The 27,425-nt window shown below is 39.9% G+C and overlaps 1 protein-coding gene and 2 long non-coding RNA genes across 3 annotated transcripts; 1 reads left to right on the top strand and 2 right to left on the bottom strand.

The window, feature by feature from the left end:
* Window positions 1-531: 531 nt before the first annotated feature.
* On the top strand, window positions 532-27,425 carry PCOLCE2 (procollagen C-endopeptidase enhancer 2). The gene is made up of 9 exons (XM_068691622.1): window positions 532-836; window positions 1,051-1,159; window positions 10,159-10,414; window positions 11,968-12,092; window positions 15,122-15,258; window positions 20,063-20,217; window positions 22,455-22,538; window positions 25,087-25,254; window positions 26,879-27,425. Exons 1-9 carry the CDS (start codon window positions 760-762, stop codon window positions 27,007-27,009), a joined length of 1,242 nt encoding a protein of 413 aa, XP_068547723.1. The 5' UTR covers window positions 532-759; the 3' UTR covers window positions 27,010-27,425.
* Window positions 10,875-15,950, bottom strand: LOC137860867 (uncharacterized). Its single transcript, XR_011099232.1, has 3 exons — window positions 15,585-15,950; window positions 14,311-14,425; window positions 10,875-11,396 (listed from the first exon to the last, which is right to left on the bottom strand). It is a non-coding gene; the product is annotated as an uncharacterized lncRNA (long non-coding RNA).
* Window positions 17,472-20,034, bottom strand: LOC137860866 (uncharacterized). The gene is made up of 3 exons (XR_011099231.1): window positions 19,707-20,034; window positions 18,963-19,010; window positions 17,472-18,660 (listed from the first exon to the last, which is right to left on the bottom strand). It is a non-coding gene; the product is annotated as an uncharacterized lncRNA (long non-coding RNA).

Below are 27,425 nucleotides of genomic sequence, written 5' to 3'. Positions count from 1 at the left end.
ACAGCCCAACTGGTTTAGTTCCTCCACTCTTTGCTCCTCCAGTTGGCCACACCTGAACACTTTACTACAAACTGAGCTTCTTCACTTCATGCAAAAAGGGCAGGCTCTTCTTTAAACAATCCTTAAAAGGTAAATTATCATTTATTGGCATGATAACCTATGTCACCATCCATCTGAACTAACAACGTGGTTTCAGGAACCATTTTCTTCAAAAGTGTCAAGCGTGTTCTGTACGAATACTGGCTTAATTTTGTGTTTCTTTCTCAAACGCCTTTGTCCCTTGTCCCACAAACATGCCAGTATTGAGTGCAGGGCTGCGAGCTCTGCCCTTTCAAGAGGATCTTTCACAGCCGGCATGAGACAGCTCCTGAAATAGGTCAGGATTCCCGACCGGCAACCCGAACGCAGCATTCAGTTTACTTTGGAATCGAAATAAAGACGCGTTAAAGCAGCATTGCTATTTTTCACGTCTCGGCGGTGACAGTGCGTTCATTCACTGAGGGGCCAGCCCGCCGCAGTGTGCCACCCGAGGACGGGGACAGCCGCGTCCCCAGGGCACGGCGCTGCGGGGAGCGCGCGGCACCCCGGGGACCCCCGGGCAGCGGCCCCGGGGGAAAAGGAGGCGGCTCCAGCCAAAGAGGGAGGGCGGCCCTGCCCTGCCCTGCCCTGCCCCGGGGGCGGAGGGCGGCCGAAGGCTGTTCCTCCTCCGCCGGCCGCGGGGCAGAGCGGGCGTCCGAGGAGCGCTGCCCCCGCCCGAGGATGCCGCCCGCCGCCCCGCTGCTGCCGCTGCTCCTGCCGCTGCTGGCGGCGGCGCGCCCTGAGGCCGCCCCGCACAGGTACCGCCGGCACCCGGCCGGCACCACAGGGCTCCCAACCGCGGCCCCCGGTGCCCCGCAGGGCGGCCCCGGGCTGGGCAGCGGGGCTGAGAGCCGGGGGAGCGAGGAGGGGCAGGCCCGGGGCTCCGTCTCTGTGCTTGTCCCTTCCAGCATTGCTGGCACACGAGCAGTAAATGAAAGATTTTTATTTTTATTTTTTTCTTCTTGTTCTCAGGCCTACCTTTGCATGTGGAGGAGTTGTGTCTGGAGAGTCGGGGTTTATTGGGAGCGAAGGGTTTCCTGGAGTCTACCCTCCGAACAGCAAATGCACTTGGAAGATCACAGTAAGAGGCTTTCCTGTCACAAACTTAGTGCTGGAAGAGCGGTCAGGCAGTGGAAGGGGTCGCCCAGGGAAGTGGTGGAGTCCCGGTGCCTGGGAGTGTACAAGGGAAGGTTGGACGTGGTGCCTGGGGACATGGGTTAGTGGGTGACATTGGTGGTAAGGGGATAGTTGGACCAGATGAGCTTGGAGGGCTTTTCCAGCCTTAGTGATTCTGTGATTCGATGAAGAGCTGCGTGTTGTTAGTGCCAGTGGTTCATATAGCAGATGTGTGCAGCAGTGACCTCAGTAACTCAGAGCAGCTCAACTACCTGGAGTGTTTTAGGGTTACTCTTAATACGATGACAGTTGCTGAAAGGTGCACTGTGGAACTGACCTTATCTATTAGCAGAATCAAAATTTAATTGACTTACACAGAAACACCTCTAATGGTTTTAAAATCAACTCCCATAAAAGCAAGTATGTACTATTCCCATCACTACAGAAATCAATAGTAAGACCAAAAGGATTAAAGTAAAGCTGTAAGGTGTAGATAATGTAAGGCATCAGAAAAGCAAAATTTGTTGGCAGCAAGAAGCAGGAGAAGTTTCAAGCAAAACCAAAAATATTGTGAACAGGTTTCCTCATAGCATGCTAATAACAATGTTCTACCAGCCAGCACAACTGAGTATGGCATACAGCAAGCTGATAAAGCAGTAAGAATGTGGTGTTACATTTGAAAATGACCGTGCAAAAGCATGTGGTATGATTGACATTTTGATGCTGAAATAAGGCTGTAGGGCAGAGACATCGTATTCGTGAGCAGCAAGGAGCATTAAGCAGCTAGAACTAAACACTTCAGTGCTGGATGTGCCCTTATCCACGAACTCAGAGAAAGAGTTCTGAATAAATACTACTTTTCCTCACGTCTCCCCAAGCTCTGCACCTTCCAAAACTGCCCATTAAATTCCCCTCTTTTTTTAGGCACAGTTCACTTAGACCTTCTGTGACATTCAGGCCTAGAATGTGGACTTGACAGAAGAAAAAGAAGTACAAAAAGTATGAAAAAAAAGAGTCTCTGTGTTGAAGACAAAGATAACCTTAGTTCAAAGGCTGCATTACAAGCTAGGTGATGGCTGTTGAATAGGATGCTACACAATAATTGTCTCTTGCTACTAAAGAGATGCTGATGCAAAGCAGGAGACATTGATCTGTTTACAGCGTTCTGTTAAATGACTCTTGTACCAAATGAAAGATGTAATTTTAATCATTTTATCTGAAGGATACCAGTGAAGCTGCAGCAGCTGCCTCCTGCACCTTTATGTTTCCTTATTATTAGGGCCAAGTTAAAGGTTACCTTTAATCTGTGACTGGTATTATCTGGAAGAGCATGATGTGAGATGTAGCATATGCTTGTAAACAAACATGCTTCCTGCTGTCTGAAGAAGCTGAGATTACAGCAATTAGTGTGGCCCAGTTTACAATCTAAAGAGCAGACACAAATTCTATTTGGAGTCATGCATGCGTGCCTTAAATAGAAGGAAAAATAATCAAAGTTAATTTATCAATATAAGTTGGTATTGGATCTTCAAAAGTTCAAAATTGAATCCAGAGGAAAATTATCATTTTGGTGACAAGAGTGTAATTTTATTTTATTTTTTTACCATTAAAAATTCAGACTACAAATGGAAGCAGCCCTGAAAAAGAATTTACTGATGAATCCTATGGATCTGCCCTTCATCCTCTACTGGAAGCAGAGGGAGAAGAGAACAATTGTATTTAAAGAATCCACACCAATTGGTTTCATTGCAGACTTAATGCTGCTGTTGCCAGCAAGATGTGAGCATCCAGAGTAGCCTTGCACAGATGTGAGCAGCCTTACCACAAGCCTGTAGCAGAGCTGTGCCTGCATTCAGGCTTTATGGATCACGGGAGGGAGCTCAATGGCTTCTGGCATTTCACAATCATCCTCACTCTTACTTCACTGCTGTGCTGCCCGTTACTCTTGCCCTTCTGACTGATGTACGCCTACCCTCTTGTAGCTCACCCAATGTTGAAGAGGTGCACAACTGCAGTACCGTAGACACTGCTGTTTACTATGCCAGGCTGATTTTTTTTTTTTTCCCTGTGAATTGTGCAGAACACTGTGTTTTGGATGTGTAGGCAAGGATATATGGAAGGCAAAGGCTATCATAACTAGGAGGACTCAGTCCATACTCTCTATAAAAAGAAAGTGACTTACCCAGCCAAGGGTATGCTCAAGGACCTGGTCAGCGTGACTTTAAACAACAAAATCCTTTCACCAGATATGGCTGAGGCTCAGACCAGTTTGCAGTAGTACCCCAGTAGGAAAGCAAGTTACACTGCCATGGAGAAATTTGCTGCAGTTACTATGTTAGGCTTCCTCATTTAGCATCTGATCTTGGAAGGTGACTAAGGCTTTTGCCTGTCAGTTTTAGCCAAAGGCTGCGAGCACCTTCCCTTCCTGAAAACTCTGTGCCTCATGCAGGATCTGGCAAGTCTGCAAGACTGGAAAGACATTGATTCACTTTGCATCTGGGTCACAAGAAGCATGAGGCTGTTGTTTCCTCAACTAGAGGATCTCATCTTCTAGAGAAGAAATCCCCAGTGAGGCGGTGACAGCTAATTCATTCTTTAGAAGAAAGTAGGCTTAGAAAATGTTACGGGTAATACAGATAAAGCAATGTAGCATTCAGGTGTCAGCTGAAGTCTTTCCAACTGGTTTGCTAGAGCTAGAAGAGTCTCTCTAACTCAATTATGGTTCTGTTATTTCAAGAGACTGGGACTTTTTCAGCTGGCTAAAGAAAACAGCTTCTCTATTCTAAGAGCTCTAAGAAGTGTTCAGCACATGCTTGTGGTTATATTACAGCCTTGGCAGACTACCCAGCAGCTTTTAGTTGGTTTTGCTAAGAAGTCATTTGTACAGCTATTTCCTTTCCTATAGTAATGTATATTGCTTTATCTAAAATGTCATATACATTTATTTTTAATACTCTGTAATCCTTTCTTGGCCATCACCTCGCACAAATGTGTCACATAGTCCAAGAATCTGGATTACTGTCCTGTCTTTTTCTGGCAGACAGTAGTTCTCTTAAAAGTCTAACAACTTTATGTGCAAAAATGATACTTAAGGCTATCAGAGTTACGTAAGGTTATATATTTATAGGTTCGAGAGCTGTGTTCCAGCAGGTTTGCTGACAATAAGCAGGGTTTGAAAATTTTTACTTATCTGGGCAATCTGCCCTGGGGGACTGAAATATTTTGAATCGTTTTCTCTACATTTTAAGCATTCGTTTTCCTATGTAGTTGTGCAGTGTCCCTCCTAGTAGAGAACAGGTCTTTACCCGTGGTTGTATGGATTGAAAAGACATAGTTTAACATAATCCTGTGCTATTGCCAGGGAAAGCAAACTGATACGATTTTTAAAAATTGTTCCTTTGTGGCTGGAGATGATGGAGTTAGGGAACAAGGGACTGGGCAGGAACTATGGTTCTTCCCAGGATGTAATTCCAAGTATCTTTCATATTCATTCTCAGCAGAGACAGATAATATGATTTGGCTTGAAAGTAGCTGATATGTTTTTGAAAGTTACCTAGGACTGCTGTGGCAAAACATACAATCAGCATTTTGATATTAAACATTTACAGTATAGGTTTAAAAATCAGCCAAAATATTTTCTCAGAAGGTTGGCATTTCAGGATTTTCCACCAACAAAAGGTTATTTCCAAAGCAAATAATCTCAAATAAAAAACTTGGAAGAGTGGGACAGTGTGAATATCTTGCCAGATACTTAAAGAGGCCCATCATGAAAAAGCTTTGTTTTCAGTCAGAACAACAACAGAAAAACAGCTCAAGTACGTTAAATGTAAGTGAATTTTGATTAAGATTACATGAAATGCCTGCAATGAATGGCAACCAAAAAAAGATCTGGGAACCTTATTCTGTGGTGAGATGTATGTGTCTGAAATAATCCCACCCTTTCTAAGAAGTCAGTAATCTACACAGATGATTTATAGGCATTACGCTCTAGAACAACTCTCCCTAAAAGCTCAGGGACTGCTCTTTTCCTTTAACCTACTATAGGAGTACTGCAGGTTTGTGAAAAGAAGTGGCATCCTTCATGTGAGTTCAGTGTCATATCTGATCCTAAAAAAGTCCAGAGAATCAAATAAGAAAAGCCAAGGGCAAGTATGGGTCCGTCACACTCAGTTGACAAGGAGGGGCAGACATGGTGGCTCTGCAATTGTGAGATACCAGCTGGATGGATAAAACAGAAAAATAAGGCACACTGTGCAGGGAAGGCATCACTTCATCCTTTTGACTCCTCTTTCTTTTTAAGAACAGAGCTACGATTCCTTCCAATTCCTCCTCTGAGGTATCCCATCTTCTTACTGCATCAGGCTCAGACGTGTCTCAAAGTAAACAAAACTGAGTCATGCTGGCCTGTGTTTTCTCCCTTTGGGTTTCTTATGGAGCAATATTTTTAATGTCTTAGGATAAACACTGGCAGATCTTAACACATTAGATTCAACTTTTTAAAAAGGAAATGGTAGAAGTCAAATGTATTGTTTTGCAAAGACGCCTGTATTCAGGGCGAGATTCCTTGGGAGTAGCTGCTAACTGGTGTGGCTGTTGCCAGAATGTGAACTACCATCGGCTGCACTCTCGCATGTTATCTGGTCAGACCACAAACTTTCAATTCATTTTAACATGATGGAACGCATTTGTTATTTTTGTGAATCATGACAATTATTATTTTAATAAGCAATAACATTAGTTTATATAGTAATGACAGTACGTAGTGTCTGTGATTAAGGAACTGAGTTCACGCATTTGTATGTGCAAACATATATATAAACATGATACATAAATAACTTATACCCCAAATTCAGCTAAATGTGAGCAAGGATTATTCTGACAACTAAGGTCTGGCATAGGCTCCTTGTTGAACATACACAACCATGTGGCTGAGTACCTCTGTGGGGAACAGTCTTTGCCAAGGTAAGTAGGCTGAATTAACAGAAGCTGGAGAGACTAAAATCTGTAATGAAATCTATAATGTAATGTAGTATAGTATAACATAGTCAATGGTGGAAAGAGAAAAAGGGGAACCTGAAAACCCAAGACTTGAGTGAATGGTTGACTGGCAACTCAGAGTTTGGCTGCTTGGCCAGCCTCCTTTCCCCCCTGAGCGCAGGTCGGTCCCCTGTCCTGGTTCTCTCAATGCCCCCCCTGGGCCAGCAGGAGGGAGGGGAAAGCCTGGCAGCAGAAGTGAGTGGTGCGAGGCTGGCACTAGCAGAGCGGTGCTGGTTCAATGTGCTTGTGCAGCAAAGCTGTCAGCAAGATCCCATTGGCGTTACTGAAGGATAATGACTTGGATAAACCAGAACGCGTTTCTAGAAGGACAGCAAAAAGCCTGTTTCTTACCCCAGAACGAGCCACCTCTCATATTTCAGTTTCCTTCTCCAAACTCTGGGAGGGGCAAGACGTCTTCAAAGAAGAAACTGAAGCTGAGAAAGTAGGGAAAAATCTCATAAGCACTAATAAAACTAACCTAATGTGATAGAGCAGCTCAACTTTCAAGAACAGTGGAAGAAAAAGGGGAAACTCATTAAAAATAAGTTAGTAAAACTGCAAATACACTGAAAACCATGGTTTGTTGTAGGAAATGTTGGACAAACAGCTCAGCCTGTATTAAATTAAAACATGATAACCTTTAAAGGTCATCTAAATTAATTCCTATTGTTCCAGTTGCATAGACTTAAGAATAACAAGTGTTCCAACCCCAGAAGAGTATGTGTTATTTTATATACAGCGGTTTACTACTTCCGGGAAAAAAAAAAAAAAAAAGCTGCTTTTATAGAGCTGCCTGAATCTAACTTTATCTGACTGAATTTACAGTCAGATTTTTTTTTTTAACTGATCTGTTTTGTCTCAGAGTTTGTAGTATAACCATAAATAACATTCAGGTCTTCTGACATGAATCCTGAATTCCTCTTAACTCCTTTTCTTAATGCCTCTTGGTGATTCAGACCACAAGACAAAAGTAAATGCAATAATGAGACATTTAGTTATGAGAGCAGTGATTCAAGGAGTCATATTGCTTTCACAGGATGTCTTACAAAATGTCCACACATCTGTATTGGCGTTAAGCTGAATAGATACATGTGGGTTATTTTCCTATACTGGCTATATAGCTTGCTCATTTCAGTAGCATGACAGTTAAACCTAACATCTGGCTTTAAAGTTTCCTAAAACATAGTCATCGTGCTGTGGAATTTCTGGTAAGATTAAATGAGTTTTGTGGTTTTAATGTAGTAGTAGTAGTAGTAATAACATGCGTCACCACAGGAGAGCTGCATGCAGTTTTGGAAAGAACTTTGAACAAGGAATAAAGGAAAATGTTCTGAAACTATATTCTGTGCAACAATGTGAACTGCTGTGGGGCTGGTCAGCCCATGTCTGCAAGGGCCCTGGACAGATGTGAACAGTCCTTGAAGAAGTCAGCCCTCAGAATCAGTACTGGCACTGGACATAAAAGTATCTGCATGAGCAAGTAACCTTATTATGTATACAGCACATTTTTCATTACATTTGGAGATGTTGCTATTATTACTCTCTTTTGTGGTTAAGTCACTTCCATCTATCTACTTCCATCTGACAAGGCATTTTTAACAACTGAGACTCATAAAATTCCAATGCTGTTTGATGATTTCATATAGGCACAGTTCAGTTCTAGTTTATCTCAAGCTGGTGTTTTAAAATGAGTCACTGTTAAGAAGAAAAAAATTCATGAACTCTTAAATGAAGTACCTTAAATGTGGACTTACTGCAGATATATTAAGATATATTAAGTGTGTGTTATATATTTAAAGCTGAAAATCATAGAAGAGAGGGATCTGGGGGTCGTGGTAGACAGCAAGTTGAATATGAGCCAGCAGTGTGCCCTGGCAGCCAGGAGGGCCAACCGTGTCCTGGGGTGCATCAAGCACGGCATCGCTAGTAGGTCGAGGGAGGTGATTGTCCCGCTCTACTCTGCGCTGGTGCGGCCTCACCTCGAGTACTGTGTGCAGTTCTGGGCACCACAGTATAAAAAGGACATGAAACTGTTGGAGAGTGTCCAGAGGAGGGCTACGAAGATGGTGAAAGGCCTGGAGGGGAAGACGTACGAGGAACGGCTGAGGGCACTGGGCCTCAGCCTGGAGAAGAGGAGGCTGAGGGGAGACCTCATCGCAGTCTACAACTTCCTCGTAAGGGGGTGTCGAGAGGCAGGAGACCTTTTCTCCATTAACACCAGCGACAGGACCCGCGGGAACGGGGTTAAGCTGAGGCAGGGGAAATTTAGGCTTGACATCAGGAGGGGGTTCTTCACAGAGAGAGTGGTTGCACACTGGAACAGGCTCCCCAGGGAAGTGGTCACTGCACCGAGCCTGTCTGAATTTAAGAAGAGATTGGACTGTGCACTTAGTCACATGGTCTGAACTTTTGGGTAGACCTGTGCGGTGTCAAGAGTTGGACTTGATGATCCTTAAGGGTCCCTTTCAACTCAGGATATTCTATGATTCTATGATTCTATGATAGTAGTGTCTCAGTAAAACAGAACAGCTGCAATTATTTTAATTGGTAACCACTCTACCAGACTATGAATTGAATGAAGATAATTACGCTCTGCCTAAGTTCCCTCTATACTTTAAAATACCATTTCCCTTCTTCCTGTCCTGTTAAATAGAGTTGAGTGCTCATTAGAATAATTTTCACAGTGTGCTGCTTAAAAGCTTGCAAGTCTATCCGAGGAAGCGTTCTCCTCCTTGTAGACTATTATACTCTCGCAATTTACATCCTTTTCACTACTCTTGCCTCTTTCACAATGTCTACAGATACAAGCATTTAAGACTATTTACTTTGTCTTATGTTTCCCCAGATATTTCAGAAAACAAAACTCTTTTCTGTATTGAGGACACGCACAATTATTTTTTTGGAACTCTGCTCATAGTTTCACATGTTCTTTCCAAATATAATTCTTTCACTTCAGCTTTAATGATAAATGAACCCACTCTGATAGCTGACTATTAGGGTTGTACAGTATTAGCTGTAAAGTTTCCATTTGGAGTTACAAATGTAAATAATGTTGATAAATTATATGACACATCAGCAAGATAACAAGAACCATTTTATTTTCTAAAAATTGTAAATTACTTGTTCTGTATTTAAAAAAAAAAAAAAATCTCATTAATCTTATCCTCCTAGCCTCACTTGGTGACAAGGAGCTGCATGGTTGATTGCAATACTTTCAGCAAAGAAATGAAACAGTACAAACTGATCTGGGAGTTGAAGGCATATAACTATCACAATCTGGCTAGAGGGTACAGTGCATCAGTGCATTAGCGGCTGAGGGAGCTGGGCTTGTTCAGCCTGGAGAAAAGGAGGCTCAGGGGCGACCTTATTGCTCTCTACAGGTACCTTAAAGGAGGCTGTAGCGAGGTGGGGGTTGGCCTGTTCTCCCACGTGCCTGGTGACAGGACGAGGGGGAATGGGCTTAAGTTGTGCAAGGGGAGTTTTAGGTTGGATATTAGGAAGAACTTCTTCACCGAAAGGGTTGTTAGACATTGGAACAGGCTGCCCAGGGAAGTGGTGGAGTCACCATCCCTGGAGGTCTTTAAAAGACGTTTAGATGTAGAGCTTAGGGATATGGTTTAGTGGGGACTGTTAGCGTTAGGTCAGAGGTTGGACTCGATGATCTTGAGGTCTCTTCCAACCTAGAAATTCTGTGATAAAGGAAGACGATAATGCTAACAGAGATCGCTAGAGTTTTATTTTTACGATTGGTCCAATATTTTAAAAAACATACCAGAGCATAGTTGAGAAAAATAGGTTAATTGGTGAGAGTAGAAGGACATGAAAATTTCCATGCAAAAAGTGGGATCAGATAGATATGTGTCAGTCACACCTCAAGATATATCCCCCCCCACACACACCTTTCTCTCTCTCTCTCTCTCTCTGCAGGTTCCAGAAGGAAAAGTTGTGGTTCTTTCTTTTAGATATTTAGACCTGGAAAGTGACAACTTGTGCCGATATGATTTTGTGGATATATACAACGGCCATGCCAATGGACAACGCATTGGCAGGTTCTGTGGTACTGTGAAACCAGGCGCCCTTGTATCCAACAGCAATAAAATGTTGGTGCAGATGACTTCAGATGCTAATACGGCTGGAAGTGGATTCATTGCAAAGTTTTCTGCAGCAGAGCCACATGAAAGAGGTAACTGTCAATTATGTATGTGCTGAAGACAAATATAACTGTACAACTCTATGGAGAGCTACACTAATGCTAAAGATGTGCTGCTAGAAATATTAGGGATTGTGTTGCTCAATGTATTCATTAATTACCTTACTTAGCAAATAGCGATTACCCATAATAGTTAATCAAAATAGTAAAGAGGAGGGCTGACTATTTTGAATTGCAGGACTGCATCTAGCAGCAATATGGTAATAGCTTGTCAATAAAATTAAATTCAATGTAGATAAATGTTGCAAATACGGGAGAAAACACACTAACTTTATATATACGACAGGCTCTGAATTGACTGTAGTACTTAGGAATGAGATAGTGGGTTTGAAATAGAATAATTTATGAAAACACTAATTGAGCATAATAACAAAAGCAATAATTAAGCACCATGCCAGTGCTCCATAAGTAACAAAAAAAATACATAAACTTGACATTTTTTTGAAAACAGTATGAAAAAGAAACCTTTTAATGGATCTCTTCAGGCTGGTAAAGAGAAGCTCAGTGGGGGTATAGGAGAGGGCCCTCAACTCACAGCCAGTGTGGAAAAAGTGAATGGGGAACACAGCCACTGTTTCTAATACGAAAGGCAGATGAGCAAGTGGCTGCAAAGGAAAGGAAATGGTGATTCTTCCCAATGAGCTGTCAAGTGGTGGAGAGTGCTGTGCCACGGGACATCACAGATTGAAGATTTTTACATCAGGTTTAAAAACAATTAGGAAAAAAAAAAGAAAGAAAAACTTATTGGGGGTTATTGAACACAAAGGCATTACCTTTCGCTTGGTAAATCTGGGACATTACAGGGAGGTCATACTACTGGGTTCCTGCCATACCAATTGAATTTTTTCAAGGCTTTTGGTATTTTGCTACCAGACTAGACAGGTTTTCGGGCTGATGTAGTGCAGATGACAGCTAACTCATTAGTCCTTCCAGTTCCAACACTGTGGATAACTTCCTGAAAAACGTATTAGACAACCATGACATGATAGAGTCACTTTAATAGACTCCTAATGGTATTATAAGTAAAGATTACATACCTGATATAGGCTTGCAATTTGGGACTGTGAGGAGTAGATACAGAGAAAAATGACATGCTCCATCGTGGACTCTCCATAGGCGGCAGTTCCTTCAGGGAACACCGTTACCTCTACATGGCTCCAGTAGGAGCTGTGGGGAAGCCATGCTCCAACTCCTCCTCCTCCTCTGACCCAGGTGCTCATAGGGCTGGTTCTCACTGTACCCCCCCCTTTCACATCATCTTTCTGCCCTTTCTTAAATCTGTTTTCCCCAAGGCACCACCAGCTGAGTTGCTGGGCTCAGCCATACCCCATGGTTCAGCTGTTGGGGCCAGCAGGAGCTGGGCAGAACTGTCTGTGTCCAGCATGGAGCAGCCCCGGCCTAGATCTGCCCCGAGGCCTTACGGCACCCCACCAATGCCTGGGCACTGGCACAGCGAAGCCAGTGCATCAGCTGGGTCACACACATTGCTTTTGGCCTCTACTTTGCACAGTGTACTGTACTTCCAGGGGATCAATACTGCGGGGGACGACTGGAGAAGCCTTCTGGCTCCTTCCAAACGCCCAACTGGCCGGAGCGGGATTACCCGGCCGGAGTTACGTGCTCCTGGCACATCGTCGCCCCAAAGAACCAGGTAAGGTGCCGCCATCGCCCCGCACCTCCCGCTACTCACCAGCGTTGACATGTTGCCAACAGCCCGTGCATGCGATGTGCTGCTTGCATGGCACTCCAACAGTGCCTGGCTGAAATTTGGAGTAGTGTGGGCCCGCCTAGCCTCAGCTGTACTCACCTTTCTCTCATACATGACCTGGCTCACTTGAGGAAACTAAACATTACGTGCTGGTTTATGTGTGCTGACACATTCCCCTGCATTAAACTTTCAGACCATCTATGGCTGATGAGACTTTTAAAGAGGATCTTTTGAAGTTGATTTTGTTAATCATCAACTAAACATCATACAAATTAAGTTAGAGGAGGTGATCATCTCAGCACCAGGCATGATGATGACAAATGCTAAGTTTAAAGTCTAACTCCATCTGTAGCATTTTCAGTGTTAGTGGTGTTTGTTACAGAGGGACTCGAGTAGAGCTGACTGAATTTATTAAAAGCAGAAATTATTTTATTGGTTCCGCTTGCAGTACAGGGAATATATTAAGATGTGTCTTGCACAGGGATCTTCAATGTACATGTCATAAGATTTGTCTTATTTTATATTTTGAAGACTTCATCTCATAACATGATTGCATAATTAGCCAGACGCCTTCAGAGTATACGTTACCACTTCAGTAAGACTCAAACAGTAGAGAAATATGGCTCATTTGCCACTGTTTGCCACACATGGCCAGAACATGTTGTTCCCTATGCTGTAGAGCTCATCTCAGTCCTAGCTTCACATTCTGTGATTGTTGTTGAGCCATCTGCTCTGTAACCTGGCAGAAACTCTACAGTGACTGAATATCTTGGTCACTGAGCATGTTTGATAGGTTGTGTTTCTTAACTATCTCCAGCTTTTTACATTCCTCTACACATAAAGAAAACTTGCTCCTTAATCTTCTGCTCATGATCATAATCCTCTAAATAAAAAGCTGCCCCAAATAAATATATTCTTAAGACCTTTCATACTTTTCCATTTCCCAAGATATTTTTTCCCCTTGAACTGAAGCAGTATATCAGCTTAGTCTTTCCTGTGCTCCTCTTTAATCCACATTCCTTGCTAGGTCATTTAACAATCCTATAGAGAGGCACTCATTTTTAAAACCTTACCTTTAAACTGCAGATTACGTCAGTTCTTTCCAGCCATCTCTAGATAAGCCTAAAAACTATTCCCAAGCTTGTAGAAAAGATCTAGGAAATGTAAGCATAAAAATTAAGGCACTATCTTGTGCCTTTTCAGCATCCTGCTCCATAAATCCATGTGTCCGAATATATATCTTTCATGTGCTGCAAATGTGGTTGCTTGCATGCAAACGGGGGAGAGTTTTGACAATAACAAAAGAAATTTGAAAATGTAGTGAGTAAGCATCTCTCTCCAAGTTCAAATAAAAAAGCTTTTCACTCTCCCATTTGCCAAAGTCTAGGTTACACTGTCTCCACTTCCCTTTCACAAGCATGTGAGCAATAAAACAAGCCACTGTTTTGCTTCTAATATAACTAAATAATTTCTTCATTTATTTCAGAAGATAGAGCAGCTCCTCATGATGGTGAAGAGCTTCTAATCTATCATGTAATACCTCTTTGTTAGTGCAAAGAGCACTCCTGAACAATAGTAAAGTAGGCATGATGGCATGCTGCTTTTCCTGTGTATGGAAAAATTCAGTGTTTCCACTTGCATTACTCCTTTCTATACCATCTTTTTGATCATAAGCCTATCAATGAGATAAGTACTTCCATTTAGAGTGCTTTTTTTCCCATATTGGTGACAAGGTTTTTGAAACAAATCTCTTGCTTGTCTCAGAAACCAAGTCACTGTCCTTGAAGTTTGTTTCTCTTTGCCCTGGGCTACTTATACTTTTGAGGTAACAAAATGATGCATTGTATGTCAAGAGTGCAAAAATATATCCTGGCAAAGCTAAAACATCAGGTGATAACAGGCTACCTTTATTACAGATGTAGAACAAGATCACCTTTACTATGTTAGTAAATTAACATGTAGGTGATCTACAAATGGCTTTGTAGTCTTAACACATTTAATAGCATCTTGTTTGAGACAGCCCTTTGAAGAGAAATTCTGCATACCCACAGCCAACACAATTCAGTGTTGTCATTCAAGTCTCATTTGTGCTATTTACTGGAGGATGATTAAAAATACTGTCGTACTTCATATAAAGAAGCAACCTAAATGCAGGCATTACCTTTGTTTCATTCATGTAGTTATGTTTTCCTTCCTTGCTGCACACAACTGACGATCATGCTGCAGGACTTACTTTCAGACTCATACATTCAATTTATTTTCCATTGCTTTTCTTTCTTGAGTAGAAAAGTACATAAATTACAAGTTATATTGGAAAAAATAACATCAGTACCAGAAATAAGTTATATTAGTTCACAGCTAGGACTTCTGAAGCCCTAACATTTATGGAAATTCTGTATGGAAACATTATTTCTTTAACTACTTAGTTTCCTTTGGTTTTAGTCTTATTATTTAGTAATTTTCTATTAATATTTTTGTGTTTGACCTTCTTATTTCTACATCAAGTAAATACAGGATTTGCAACCACAGAGCAATGGTTCAAAATCTGCTCTTGATCTAGTCAGTGAAATGGTTCTTACCAACTTTGGCCTTGCTTTTTCGTTAGTGTATCTAGGGGGATACAATGGCACTAACAGCCCTCTTTCTGTGGTTTAGATTTAAGTTAGTTTCTTTAAAAACAGTGCAACACCTAACTATTACTATTCAGTTTACATTTACTCATAAAGATAACTACAAGAAGTTATATTTGCATATACTTGAGAACAAAATGCTATATAGATTATTAAGGTCCTATTTTGAAGTGTTTGCCAGAGAGATTCAAATACCAAATCCACAGTCAAGTGGATTAAGGACTTTTGCTTTATGGAAGGCAAAAATCATTTAGTAGTTCATATGAAGAGGTCATTTACTATAAGTACTGCTCAAATTCTGCATACCGAAGCCTTAGTAAGTTATTTGCACTTTCTCTGCAGCTAATAGAATTAAAGTTTGAGAAGTTTGACGTGGAGAGAGACAACTACTGCAGATATGACTATGTTGCAGTGTTTAATGGTGGGGAAATCAATGATGCGAAAAGGATTGGGAAGTATTGTGGAGACAGTCCACCAGGGTAAGTAACTGTCATTGATGATGAACTTTACAACACTATACGTCACTTAGCTAATGGTTCTGTATTAGGCTTTTGAAAGATATTTTTTTCCCCCTTCAATATCTCATTTTCTATCTCCAATTGCATTTCTAGGAGTTGTTTAGTATCTTGTCTCTCCTGGGGTTTTCTCTTTTCCTCTGTCCCTCCATGACTAGCCCTGGCTCCAACTCATGTTCTGTCCTGTTCCTCAAGGCTCATTAGAGCTCATTCTAATAATGCTAGCAGTAACGCTACTGATATTGGTATGATACCAGTATTAATGCTAGCTGAACACTAGCATCACTTACTGTGTTTTGGTGGTAGATACTGAAGTGCAGGATCCAGCTGAATTCCCTAGTCCCTTGGCTCTTGACTCACTTGATCTGACTCATGTTACCTTCAGTCACACCCCTTCTGCAGGTTCCACAGCTGCTCCATGCGTCACTGCTCACCATCTCTTCCAGCTGTGCTGAGGTGTGTCCCCTCCTGGCACAGGAGCGTGCTGGATAGCACCACAGGCTTTCAGCAGCTTTACTGTCAAACTGCTGCTGCCACCATCCTTCACACCCGTGCTCAAAAAAAAAAAAAAAACAAAAGCAAAACCACCCCATTTTCAAAATCCCAACCCTCAAATAAACACAAGACCTCCCTGTAATGGCCCCACCTTTCCAATGACCAAGGAACAGCCCCAGTGCAAGCAACGGTAGCAATAGTAGATTATAATTATTTAAAAAGTATGTCTTATTTGAGTAAGGGTAGTAATTTTAAACTTTTTCCCTCCCTTGTTTCCCTTCCATTAAGCATCTTAAAACTGAGTAGCTTTACAGGATGAAGGGGATGAAGAAATACAAGCTATTAAAAAATTCATGGAAGTGTGTGAATAGATTTAAGTCTCAGAAGTGACAGCTAGTTTGATTCCCAAGAGCAACTAATTATGGTATAAGGGAGGAGGTGCATGCCTCCATCTTTCTTGAGATTTACTGTGAGTTTTTTTGGTTTTTGGTTGGTTGTTTTTCTAAGGTTATGTGGTATATCCTCCAGAGACAAGAGGGGAGGCAGACGTTCTGCAGAATTCTAAAAAGACTTTTCTTCTCCATGCAGCAGCTATACTCTTTCTCTTGCTATTTCTGATCATTACCTAATAGCATGACAATGTTAGAAATAGAGGAAGTAAGCCTACCCCTACAGAAATGTATTTGAAATTCGGTAAGGATTTAATTAAAGGCAGTATTGCACCTAAAATATACTAACTTCAGTTTCCTTCGGCCACCTCAGGCTTTTGGTCTGGAGTTGCCTTTTTTTTTTTTTTTTTTTTTGGAACACCATGTTCCTATTTGGAAAAGATACTTCCTTCAGGCTTAACTTCATTGTTGTCTTCTTGTATTAAAGTTAAAAACCTGCTCTGTAAAAAACACTGACACCAGAAAGTCTTATAGGTAAAATTGTGAAGTGCTAGTTAATTTAGGCCATTAAAATGATGCAAGAGACTAAATTTTAGCTGTAGTTATATACATAATCACTTCCTTATTTGCAGGACAATCTTCTCTAGCAGAAGTAGAACTATCTTTCCTTATTGCCTCCAACACAAAGGCTGTAGTATGGAAGGAGACCGTGCAAGGCAGAGTTAGTATTAAAGAGTCCATAAGGCAAGAACGTGGGTTACAAGTCTTGGACATCCACTTCCACCCCTTTGCCAAATGACATTCAGAACTCCTCCATTTTTGCCTCAAGTATGTGTCCATAGCAAAGCCACTTCATACTTTCCAGCTTAGAGTTTTGCCTGGAATAAAAGATGCCATGCATTGTTGCCTTGCAGTGCTGTGGCACTTGGAATGACTGCAGGTAGACTGAATACATCTCCAAACAGGCAATACATTTCTTTGAGCTGAATGTTGTAAGCACCAGTATATATAGCAGATAACAAATCATCATCATCTGAAGTAAAAAAACTCTTCCCCAAAGGAACTCTACTGCACACACGCCAGTATTTTACACAGAGTAAAACACAATGGCCAACAGATGACTGGTTAGTAATGTTATTTAGTGCTTTACGACAAGGTAGACGGGTACTTCATTGAGGAGCACAGCATGAGAACCTCATTGTGACTTTGCAAATCCATCCATTACAGCTGAGCATAGATCAGTAAGGTATTTACCTTTAAGCTCCTGTAAAATAAACAAAAAATAACCTAACTGAATCTCCCCCTAGAAATACTTAACTAGCAATGTTCCATACAAATAAATACTTTCAATTCCTGCCATGGGTGTTTTGCTGAGCACAAATTGGATCCAAAGGATGATTGAGCACACGGACTAGTTTCCAACCCGAACAGAGCACAATTCAAGTCCAGTTTAACTTTCTAAATTTTTTTCCTATTTAAGTTGTGACATTGCAGACCTTTTACAACTGACGTAAGAAATGAACTCTACAAGATCTTATCCTTCCCTTGGTTCTCAAAAGACAGCAGGGAACAATACCCCTGCATAATGAAGCTAGTGGCCTCCAGTCCCTGTGACTTATTTGCCTCTTTCCAGCTAAGACGTAGCCCAGCTGTGCAGTATGCTTTGAACCATCAGGATTTGGTCTTGGCTGACAAGGCAACGCAGAAGAAAGAAGTGCTAGTTAATCCTTGAGAGGTGACCAGGAGTGGCTTCCTAAACCACCCCTCAACTGTGGCTCAGCGTCTTTCTCCATAGCAGGTCAAAGCTGTGAATTGGTCTGCCAAAGCCCTAGTGGGCTTCAAAAATATAGTCATTTTAATATGGACTTTGTGCAACAGGCAAATAAGAGCAGAAGTCTGGGCTCAGACCCAGGCCACATAGCTCAGAGATGAGATATCCTGTTACAGAATGTTAGAAGTTTCCTGAAAGATAGTTTTAGGACAGCATTGCTTACTGTCCTGATCTAGTCCAGAGCTTGAACAGTCACTTTCCCTTAAAAAATAATATATAGACAGCTTATGTATCCAGTGGAAAGGGAGAAAGTATGGCTCTTGGGGATTTTTCACTAGCTCTGCAGAATTCTCACCAAAATTTATCAGGTAGGTTCAGGAAAACAGTAAGGACAGGACCACCATTTAAAAAAAAACAAAAAAAAAACAACAACTGAAATCATGGTATGTAAACTGAATCATGAAGAAGGACTTCTATATAGAGTATTATTTACGGATCTGACACAGCAATTAAACAAGGTGGAACTCATTAACCAGTAGTTATAGACAATATAATGCGGCTTTTTGTAACAGAAACAGCATACTTAAGAAAGACTAGTAAAGTGGATACCTTGAACTCCTTTGGTGGTTGCAGACATGAACCCAGATCCAGCTGTAAACCAGGAAGCACATAGCATAACCACGTATCTGATTCCTGAGTGCAATTAGTACACTGCATAAATGAAAGGTATAGATCATAATAATAAATTAGGAGAAATCATCACTCTAAAAAACAAACACACCCTCCACCCTTGAGACAAAAAGCCTTTTTAAAAAAAGATAGGATACACTGGTCAAATTTTTTTGATTACTTGGTGTTTTACTTCTGCTGTTCAGCAAGCAGAACAAAGCTTTCCTACAGCTGGTAACTCCCCTCCTAATTCTCAGGCCTGCATCAGTGCTGTGGTAAGAAAATCAATCTGTGCAATTACCACAGTAACGGTAAATCAGAATTTCAGATAATCACACACTTACTTTTGGATATGTCAAACTCAACCCTCAGTGAGCTGATTTCTGAAATACCTGGGGGGGGAAAAAAAAAAAAAAGGAAAAAAAAAAAAGAGAGAATGACAAGTTTTTACTCTAAAAGCCCTAAAAAGCATCTTGAAGAACTCCTGCTAAAGGATCCTGAACTCTATCAGATTTCCTGAGAAGCAACAAAGTCAGTTCAGTGAAAATACATCTTAAAACTATTTTCTCTTTTCTTCTCTCAAGTATCTTTTGCCTCTATGTTTATCTCTAAATTAATTTTTCTTCCTCTTTCCAAACAAGATAATCTGTGTTAATAATTATAAATGAACATTGAGGCAAGGTCTGTGGAATGCTCAAAAGAACAAGAGAAGTGTTCCTTTGCTAGACTTGCATGCCATACAGTTTTCTAACAGAATGAAGCCTCATCACACCACATCTAAATCCAGAAACAGTGTCACAGTAGATACTACACAGTTTATGAACTGAAAATTAACACACAGAAGAGTGCTTGTTTACAAATTTTCAAATCCTATCAAAATAACAGCATCGGCTCTCTAAGGCCTCAGTAATAAATATCCAATCATTGGTAAAACCCGGGTCTGCAGAAGTAGTACCAACCCCAAATATTTTTTAGTGTTTTTATTGAACAATTCCAGAGTCCAACATCAAATTAATTTTCTTTAGACCTTCCAAATATGTAATATATTTTTCTATAGACAAAAATTTTTGTCTAAAACATTTGCTCACCTCTGCTATCTATTGAGGATTTCTTTATTATATTTCCCCAAGGCATTAATCTAGCCCTCTTCATTCCATGTAAGTGAAGTCTGCAATGAAGCCACACAGAAATTTAAAGATACTTGCACTGACATAACCCTCAGGAATCAGAAGGTTATGATTCAACAGAGGTTCTCAGTTACAACATCAGTGTCTGACATGCTAGCAAAGGAACATGTATTTCAGTATTAGTCTGGGGGCAGATAGAGCATTTATAATAATAAACATGAAACACCTTTTGTGTGTGTGTGTGTGAGAGAGAATTCTATTAATGGTTTTTGGCTTTGACATTAAAACTAATGGAAGTTATTTTTTTTCTATTCCAGGCCTATCCTATCTGAGAAAAATGAGTTGCTTATTCAGTTTTTATCTGATTTAAGTTTAACAGCTGATGGTTTTATTGGCCATTATAAATTTAGACCAAAAAAGTTACCAACAACTACAGTTCCACCTACTACCACAACAACCCCTTCTACATCAAGTAAGATTTTTTTTTTTATTGGCTTTATTTAATTAGAAAAATAATGTATTCCAGGAGGAGAAGAGGGTTTTGGAAAAAAAATAACAGAAGGTATATTAAAAGTTAGTTTTTTGGTTTGTTAGTATTTAAGATGTTGAGGAAATTAATGAAAACTAATATACTCAAGAGAGCACATAGAATCTAGTTAACATTGTTAAAAAGAAGACTCTCCAGTTCACTGTAACAGTTACTCACTCCAGCTCAGTGAATGTTCTTGTCTCTTCTCATTTTTTGTCAGCTAACTAGCAAGCATCTTTCACCAAATTCCATAGAAATGTGAAGAAAATTATTTTGTACAAGAAGTTCCACATATTTCAGGAAATAGTTTTATTTCGAGGAACTTTTTCTTCTAAATAAGTTAATTTGTAAAAATGTGGCCATATTTCTCTTCATGTAGTTATTAAGATAAATCGTTATGGAAGCTGCCTGAGCCCTCTTCAGATTCTGCCAACATCCTGTTGACAGAATTGTTTTTATTCAAAGATTTTCAGGGACAAAAATTTATGAAGAAATCAGACTAAAAATAAGTTTCCTTTTATATTTGAGACCAAACAGAACATATGAAAGATCAGGGGAGGATTTCTTTGAAGGCCTTGCCAAAACTACCTCATTCCTGACATACTGAAGGGACAAATTCGTACAATTTCTATAACCTGAATGAGAGCAGTTTAAAATACAGTTATAGCACAAAACAAAATTATTTATGATGTTTTGCAACAGAACCTGGTCTGTACTTAAAATGTATCAGCAGTCAGGACAGAAATGGCTTGTCAGCAGGAGACCAAGAAGTTGTGGTGCTTAAATACTGAGACTGAGGTATTTAAAATAGATGAAAATAAACATGAAAAACATGTAATCATAATGACCTGTAAATCATTCTGATGTGACTAGTAATCTAATGATTTCAGCTCTTTTTCCCTATAAAGAACTTCTTAAAGTTACCTCCAACACCCTGTCTCAGTTAATCAAGGCTGTCACATCTCATGCTGCAAGCTTTCCAAAGAGTCTTACTGAATATCAATGAAGACTAAAAACAAACGAGCAAAACAAAACCAAACACAATTCAAGGCAAAACAAACAAAAACCAAAACCCACATCAATGAAAAATATGGCGATGAATTTTTAAACTTGGGATTTGAAAGGCAAAATAATGAACATGAAGATCTAACAGTCATGGATACACACGGAAGACAAATTTGTTTGCCACTCAGATGAATTTCAGGAATCTTCATAAAAAGTATCAGTTAAATTCATTAAAAGAGAAGTATAATGTAAATGAGAACTGTAAGAACATAAATAAGAAATCAGTCAGAAGCTCTTTTTCACAAATTATAGGCTAAGACTTCTGCAGAATGATGCATTCTGAAGAAAAAAGCCAAGATATTCTTCATAACTAATTTATTTTCTTTCAGGGGGAAATTAGGGTTATGTAGGTTGTCTGATTTATCTATTTTTTAACCTGTCCATCTCTCAGATCCATCTTTCTAGTAATTGTGACCTCATCGACCAATTCCAAACAAATTTGAAAAGGACATTAAAACCTTAAAAACACTACAACCTTATGTGCAAAGTCTTAGCCAGATCAAGCACAGAGTCTACTAACATCCAGCTAAAGGAGCTGGTGTGAAGTAGAGAATTTGTTTTTAACCAAAGCATTGTTTCAGAAAGAAAATGTAAATCAGTGCTAAGCAGCTGTAGCCCCTAACGTTAAGTAGATAATTCACACATTATAATGTGTTTCAATGTCATCAATAAAAACTATACAATACTTCATGTCATGTCATGATGCTATGTAAAAAAAAAAAAATAGAAAAAAAAAGATGGGAATTTGAACTCTGATCTCTTCCATCACAGCACTGTAATTTCTGACAGAAATCCACTCCCTCCCTCTGAAGTAAATGTTACTGTAATCTAATGTTATCTTACTTAAAACATACTACAAGGACTATATGACAATAGGCAAGAACACTAGCAAGTTACGCATTTAAAATCACAGCACAATCAAACAATTTCTCTGTAAAAATCCCACTGTGTAATACCGTTAAAAAGCACACGGAAAGGTTGCAGTTGATGGCAGGAAAGGGGTTTATGGTTATTGTGGCGTTCATGTGCATATCCAGATTTTTATTTCCCCAAACATAATGCTTGCATTTGTTTCGAATTTTTCAATTTTAATTTATTATGTGCTCTTCAAAAAGGTTCGAAACCTACAGTTGCCCTGTGCCAGCAAAAGTGTAAAAGGAGTGGGACTCTTGAAAGCAATTACTGTTCAAGCAACTTCGGTAAGAAAGCAAAGTCTGTTTCTTACTGATTTGACACTGTATGTTTATACATCTAGGAATTTTACCAGATGTATTTCTGAGTTTTAATTAATACATAAGTGATGTTTTTACTTATGTGTGTATCTGACATTAGTATCTGTGTATTGCTTAAAACGCTCTTGGAGATATTCTGAAATAGGCACTGCAGGTATGTCTGAAACAAGCATACTTCCTCAATCTAAAAACCAAATGACTAAATCTAAGGCAACCTCCTGTAGGAGAGCATTGATTCAGTTACTGGATCGTCACCTCATTCGTCTGTAACCAGCCATTACACGTTTTATGCCATACCTGCTGACTGTTCCACAACTCAGTTTATAAACTTCCAAAATACTTTAAAAATAATTTATAAGTGTTATATATGGGGTGGTAATTCGTGTCGAGAAAATGGTTGATATTAATAAAGAAAGGGGAGATTTGGGAATATGGCCATGGTTGGAAAGCCCCATGGTTGAGATAACATTAGACTCTTAATGACAAGGCCATCAGCAATATAAGAGTTTAGAGGGAACAAAGAAGGGTGATTCAGGAGACTCCATGCAGTCTCCGGTTTCTTGTTCTCCAGCCGTTAAGGCGTGGATGTTTCTGGGTGATTGCTGTTGTTGTTACATTCAAAGTTGTTGGACCAGTGAAAAGTTATATTGAAAAGAACTGCTGTGGGGAGAAGGGTATAAGAGGGAAACTGCCCTCAAAAAAAGAAAAAAAAAAAGATAAAGGCAACACAATGAAGTTACATCAGTAAAGAAGCAGGAAAAAGAGGTGAAGAGGAGCAGGCTGGCAGAATGGAGACCAGGATGGGAACAGGCATTTTGATCGCCTCATGAAGATAGGTTCGGCCAGACTCAGCAAACCACTCTGAGAAGCTCGTACAGAAAGTTGCTGGGAATAGGCGCACTGGAGCTGGAGAGAAGCTCGAGCTGAGAGAAGCGGACCTGTGCACACAACTGCCCCTCGCTGGTCAGCAGCTGCGCATTATGGGGAATCACACGTCCTTAGGAACAAAGACTGTCCTGGTAACCTTACAGCTCATTCTCCTTATTAACAATCGGACAGTTTATGAGCCTGAAATATGGGACCAAACTGAGGTCAAGGTGTGGGACTCTGCAACTAAAAATGACAAGGTTGCAGTGGGATTGCTCGGCACCTGGCGAGCAGTCTCTGAGGCCTTAAAGAGCCCTGTGGGACCACAGTCAGAAGCATGTGGCTTGCCAGACAGTGAGGGAGCTGCGGGCTCCTTTACTGATCCGACTGCTACGCCATCGCCATATGCCCCTCTGCTGCTACAGCCATCGAAGGCTTTTGCTGTTACGCCCCCTGGTGACCTGGACGTGCCTTTTGACCCAGGCCCTACTGGCCTTGAAAAGAAGATGGATATGCTTTTCTTCAGTGTGGGAAGGACGGGATACATAAGGCCTGAAGACCGAGTTGCTTGACAACTTAAAGCGAGACATATTGTTCAACGGGAATGGAAAATGGAGACTTGTATGTAATCAAGAAAAGGAATGGAAGATGGAGACTGTTGAGTCGTGGAACTTGGAGGATTGTTTGTTACCTTTCCTGATTGTACGTATGTATAGGCATACTCAGGTTCCGTATGTAAAGCAATGTTCTGTATATTTTGAATGTTTGATGTTCGTGTGTGCGTTGGTGGAGCGTAGACTCCCTGCACACCCAGCTCTGTTTACTTGCCTTTTATACCTTTTAGAAATATTTGTTTTATAAATATTACAAAATTCAGATTGAGTTGAGACCTCATTTATAACATAACATTTATAACATAAGGAAGCTTAAAAACAGTGCTTTTCATCTGCAGACACAAATCACTGATAAAAAAGGGTGGTTGCTGTATAATTGGATAGCATTGTCACTGATGATCTGTTATGTCTCAGGCTTTTCCCAAACCAATACCTAGCTTCTTAATTCCCTTAAAAGATGCCTTACAACCATTAATCCTGTATGGCAACTTGGATGGAACAACTTCGTCCCCAAACCATTTTTTTTTCTTTTTAAATCTAATTCACTCTATCGCTAAACCCATGCAATTAGAGAAAGTCTGCTGTTTCAGGGAAGTGGGGACAGCTTAGTATCATTTTGCTGAAAACCAGACCAGGGTAGTGGCTGCACCCTAAAGCAGAATGAAGTCACTGCAGCATGAGACTGCAGGAGAGCTGGGAATTCAGCTTTGTGCTAGAGTATTTTCAGTTTATCTTCTCCACTGTTTTAAGATAAGTCATTGAAAATAGTATCACGTTGTAGTGCTTAATTAAAATTATCAAAATTCAGATCAGGGCTTCTAAATGATTGATGCATTCTAGGAAGTTTTATATTTGGTGCCACCAAAATTTGTTGGTAGTGAGTTTTTATTATTGGCATCACCCACATATTGAGAGACCGTTTCCAGTATTATTTGCATCTTAATTAAGGACTAATATGTTAATTCAGTTCCTATGGTCCCCCAAATCTATTTCTAAAAGAATAATTAAAATGTATCAAATGTCTTTTTTTCTAGTAATAACTGGAACAGTAATCACAGCAATAACACGTGCTGGAAGTTTGCATGCAACAATATCGATCATTAATGTATATAAGGAGGGAAATCTAGCAATCCAGCAAGCAGGCAAGAGTATGAGTGCCAAGATTGTTGTAGTATGTAAGCAATGTCCTCTCATCAGAAGAGGTAAGTAGAGCAAAATAACTGCTTTGTTTGTTCATAAAAGACAAGTTTTGAAAATTGCTGTTTGAACTACATCCACAAAACTCAGAATTACAATAATTGATTCTATAATCAGCAACTAATATTTAAATGAAATTAAGACAACAACTAGATGATCTTGAGGTCTCTTCCAACCTAGAAAATTCTGTGATTCTGTGATTCTGTATTTCATTCTTAGTTTTACCTATAAAAGATGAGATTCAGATCAAATGAGTTTGAAAAACACTGTTTTTAAAACTTGCATGACAGGAAGTAAAATCTGATTTGGCTCTCTCAAATGAAACTCAGTTTGATTTTGTTTTTTTTACATATATGTAGTTTTGGATCTAGTTTTCATACACAGTTATACAGAATGGAAAAACAACAGCATACTGAACCTGAAAGAGCAGTGTGTCACAGCAAATAAAAATTGTGTTATGCTGTTGCTTCTCTCCTGTATAGATTTATATCTTTGCTGTAGCAATGCCAGTAGTACTAATATAGAATAGCTCATTCTATACCTGCGAACAGCTAGTATTTCTATAGCTATTTTAAACAGCATTATTTTACCGAGCAGATCAACAAAGATTGCCAGCTAAACATAGTAAGGGCAACCTATACAATGCTATAAGAAGTACTGAGGCTGTTTCACTGAAGTAACTAAGCAAAAAAATAAGACAGTCATTAGCTTTTCCTCCTGAGCAAACCAGTAAAACAGAACGTGGATGGAGCCATAGCAGGAAACAGTCGACATAATCTAATAATCACAAAAAAAGGAAACCCACGTAAATGCCAGTGGTGTCCTAAATGTTAAGTATTCCTTCAAAGGGGGCAGTACCAAAGCGAACAATCCTTGTCAGATCTCTTTTTCTTTTACCTTTAGTTCTTTGGAAACCAGACAGCTGTCTGGGAGACATAATAGCATCCTTGGTGGAACAAACTGTCTCCTTTTAGGTAGATTGCTGGCTCCAAACCACATACTGTTGTTTCTCTTCCTAGATCTCTGTGAATTATTTAATAGCCATTATTTAATATCTAAACTCTGTGCATTTCTGCTTACTCCCTTATAACACCACTCTTTCCTGCCTGAGGCCTTGCAAATCTCTAATACTCAAATCCACCTGATTGCTCCAAAGCCAGGGTTTATCACACATCAAATCCACTCTGCTTACCGAACTGCTTCTATATGTTTCTAGAGTATGTTTATGTACTTAGGGGAGAAAAAGGGAATGGAAAGAATAAGGTGCATTATCTTACAAACTGAGCATATGAAAAAATATCCAAAAATTGAGACGCATTCCTGTTTGGATGTTAGTGACTATGGTATCCACTGTTTATACTGCCTTTCTAATGCTTTTTAGACTCATTTGACAAGCTCTATTTAAAAAAAATCTCCCATATGTTTAACTATACAGTAGATGCTTACTTATGTACTTGATTTTTATGTAATGTGGTTCATTGTATGCTTTGTATATGCTTTGGGGAGGAAGGAAAAAATGCTACGAGACAGCAGTAACAGTGAAAATGAATGCAGACCACAGGTACCAAACTATACCTACTAGATCACGCCCTGGAGTTCTGCCTTGTAATATCACACTCTCCTTTGTAGGTTTAAACTACATCATCATGGGTCAAGTAGAAGAAGATGGTAGAGGCAAAGTCCTTCCCAACAGCTTTGTCATGAGTTTTAAGACTAAGAACCAAAAGATCCTGAATGCCTTGAAAAACAGAACATGTTAAAACTGAACTCTGTAGCTGCACTCTATCATCTCTCTTGGAAAAGAATTTTCATTTAGTTTAAGTCATGAAAACACTGACTGTCAGCACTAAGACCATGCTTACCCTTTTTTCCCTCCTACCCCACCTAAGCTCATTCCAGCACAAAGTGGCATCAGTTACAAATCCTGAATATGAAAGTTGAAGATTTGCAGCACAGCCATCTGATCTGAAACATACCAAATTCCAGTTACTTGGAAGCTGTTAATTTATAATAATTGTCCATTTTTTTTAAGGAGTTATATATGTAAAATAAGAATTCTAAGTGCAATATTTATAGTAACTCATTATAACATAGCTTTTTCTCTGAAGTTTTTTTTTTATTACATGGATTCCTGCATTATTATCTGTGCTTAATAAAATATTTTAAGATTAAATCA

This window comes from Anas acuta, chromosome 9, assembly GCF_963932015.1.
Source record: "Anas acuta chromosome 9, bAnaAcu1.1, whole genome shotgun sequence".
NCBI classification, from domain to species: Eukaryota; Metazoa; Chordata; class Aves; order Anseriformes; family Anatidae; genus Anas; species Anas acuta.
Note: the sequence above shows the minus strand (reverse complement) of the source record. Positions and strands in the feature narration are given on the sequence as shown.

Bases quoted from the DNA above. Each gene is read 5' to 3' on its own strand.
- PCOLCE2 (XM_068691622.1), top strand. From the start codon at position 760: ATGCCGCCCGCCGCCCCGCTGCTGCCGCTGCTCCTGCCGCTGCTGGCG. The intron at 1,160-10,158 runs GTAAGAGGCTTT...CTCTCTCTGCAG, and splicing joins AATGCACTTGGAAGATCACA to GTTCCAGAAGGAAAAGTTGT. The intron at 15,259-20,062 runs GTAAGTAACTGT...TTTCTATTCCAG, and splicing joins TGTGGAGACAGTCCACCAGG to GCCTATCCTATCTGAGAAAA.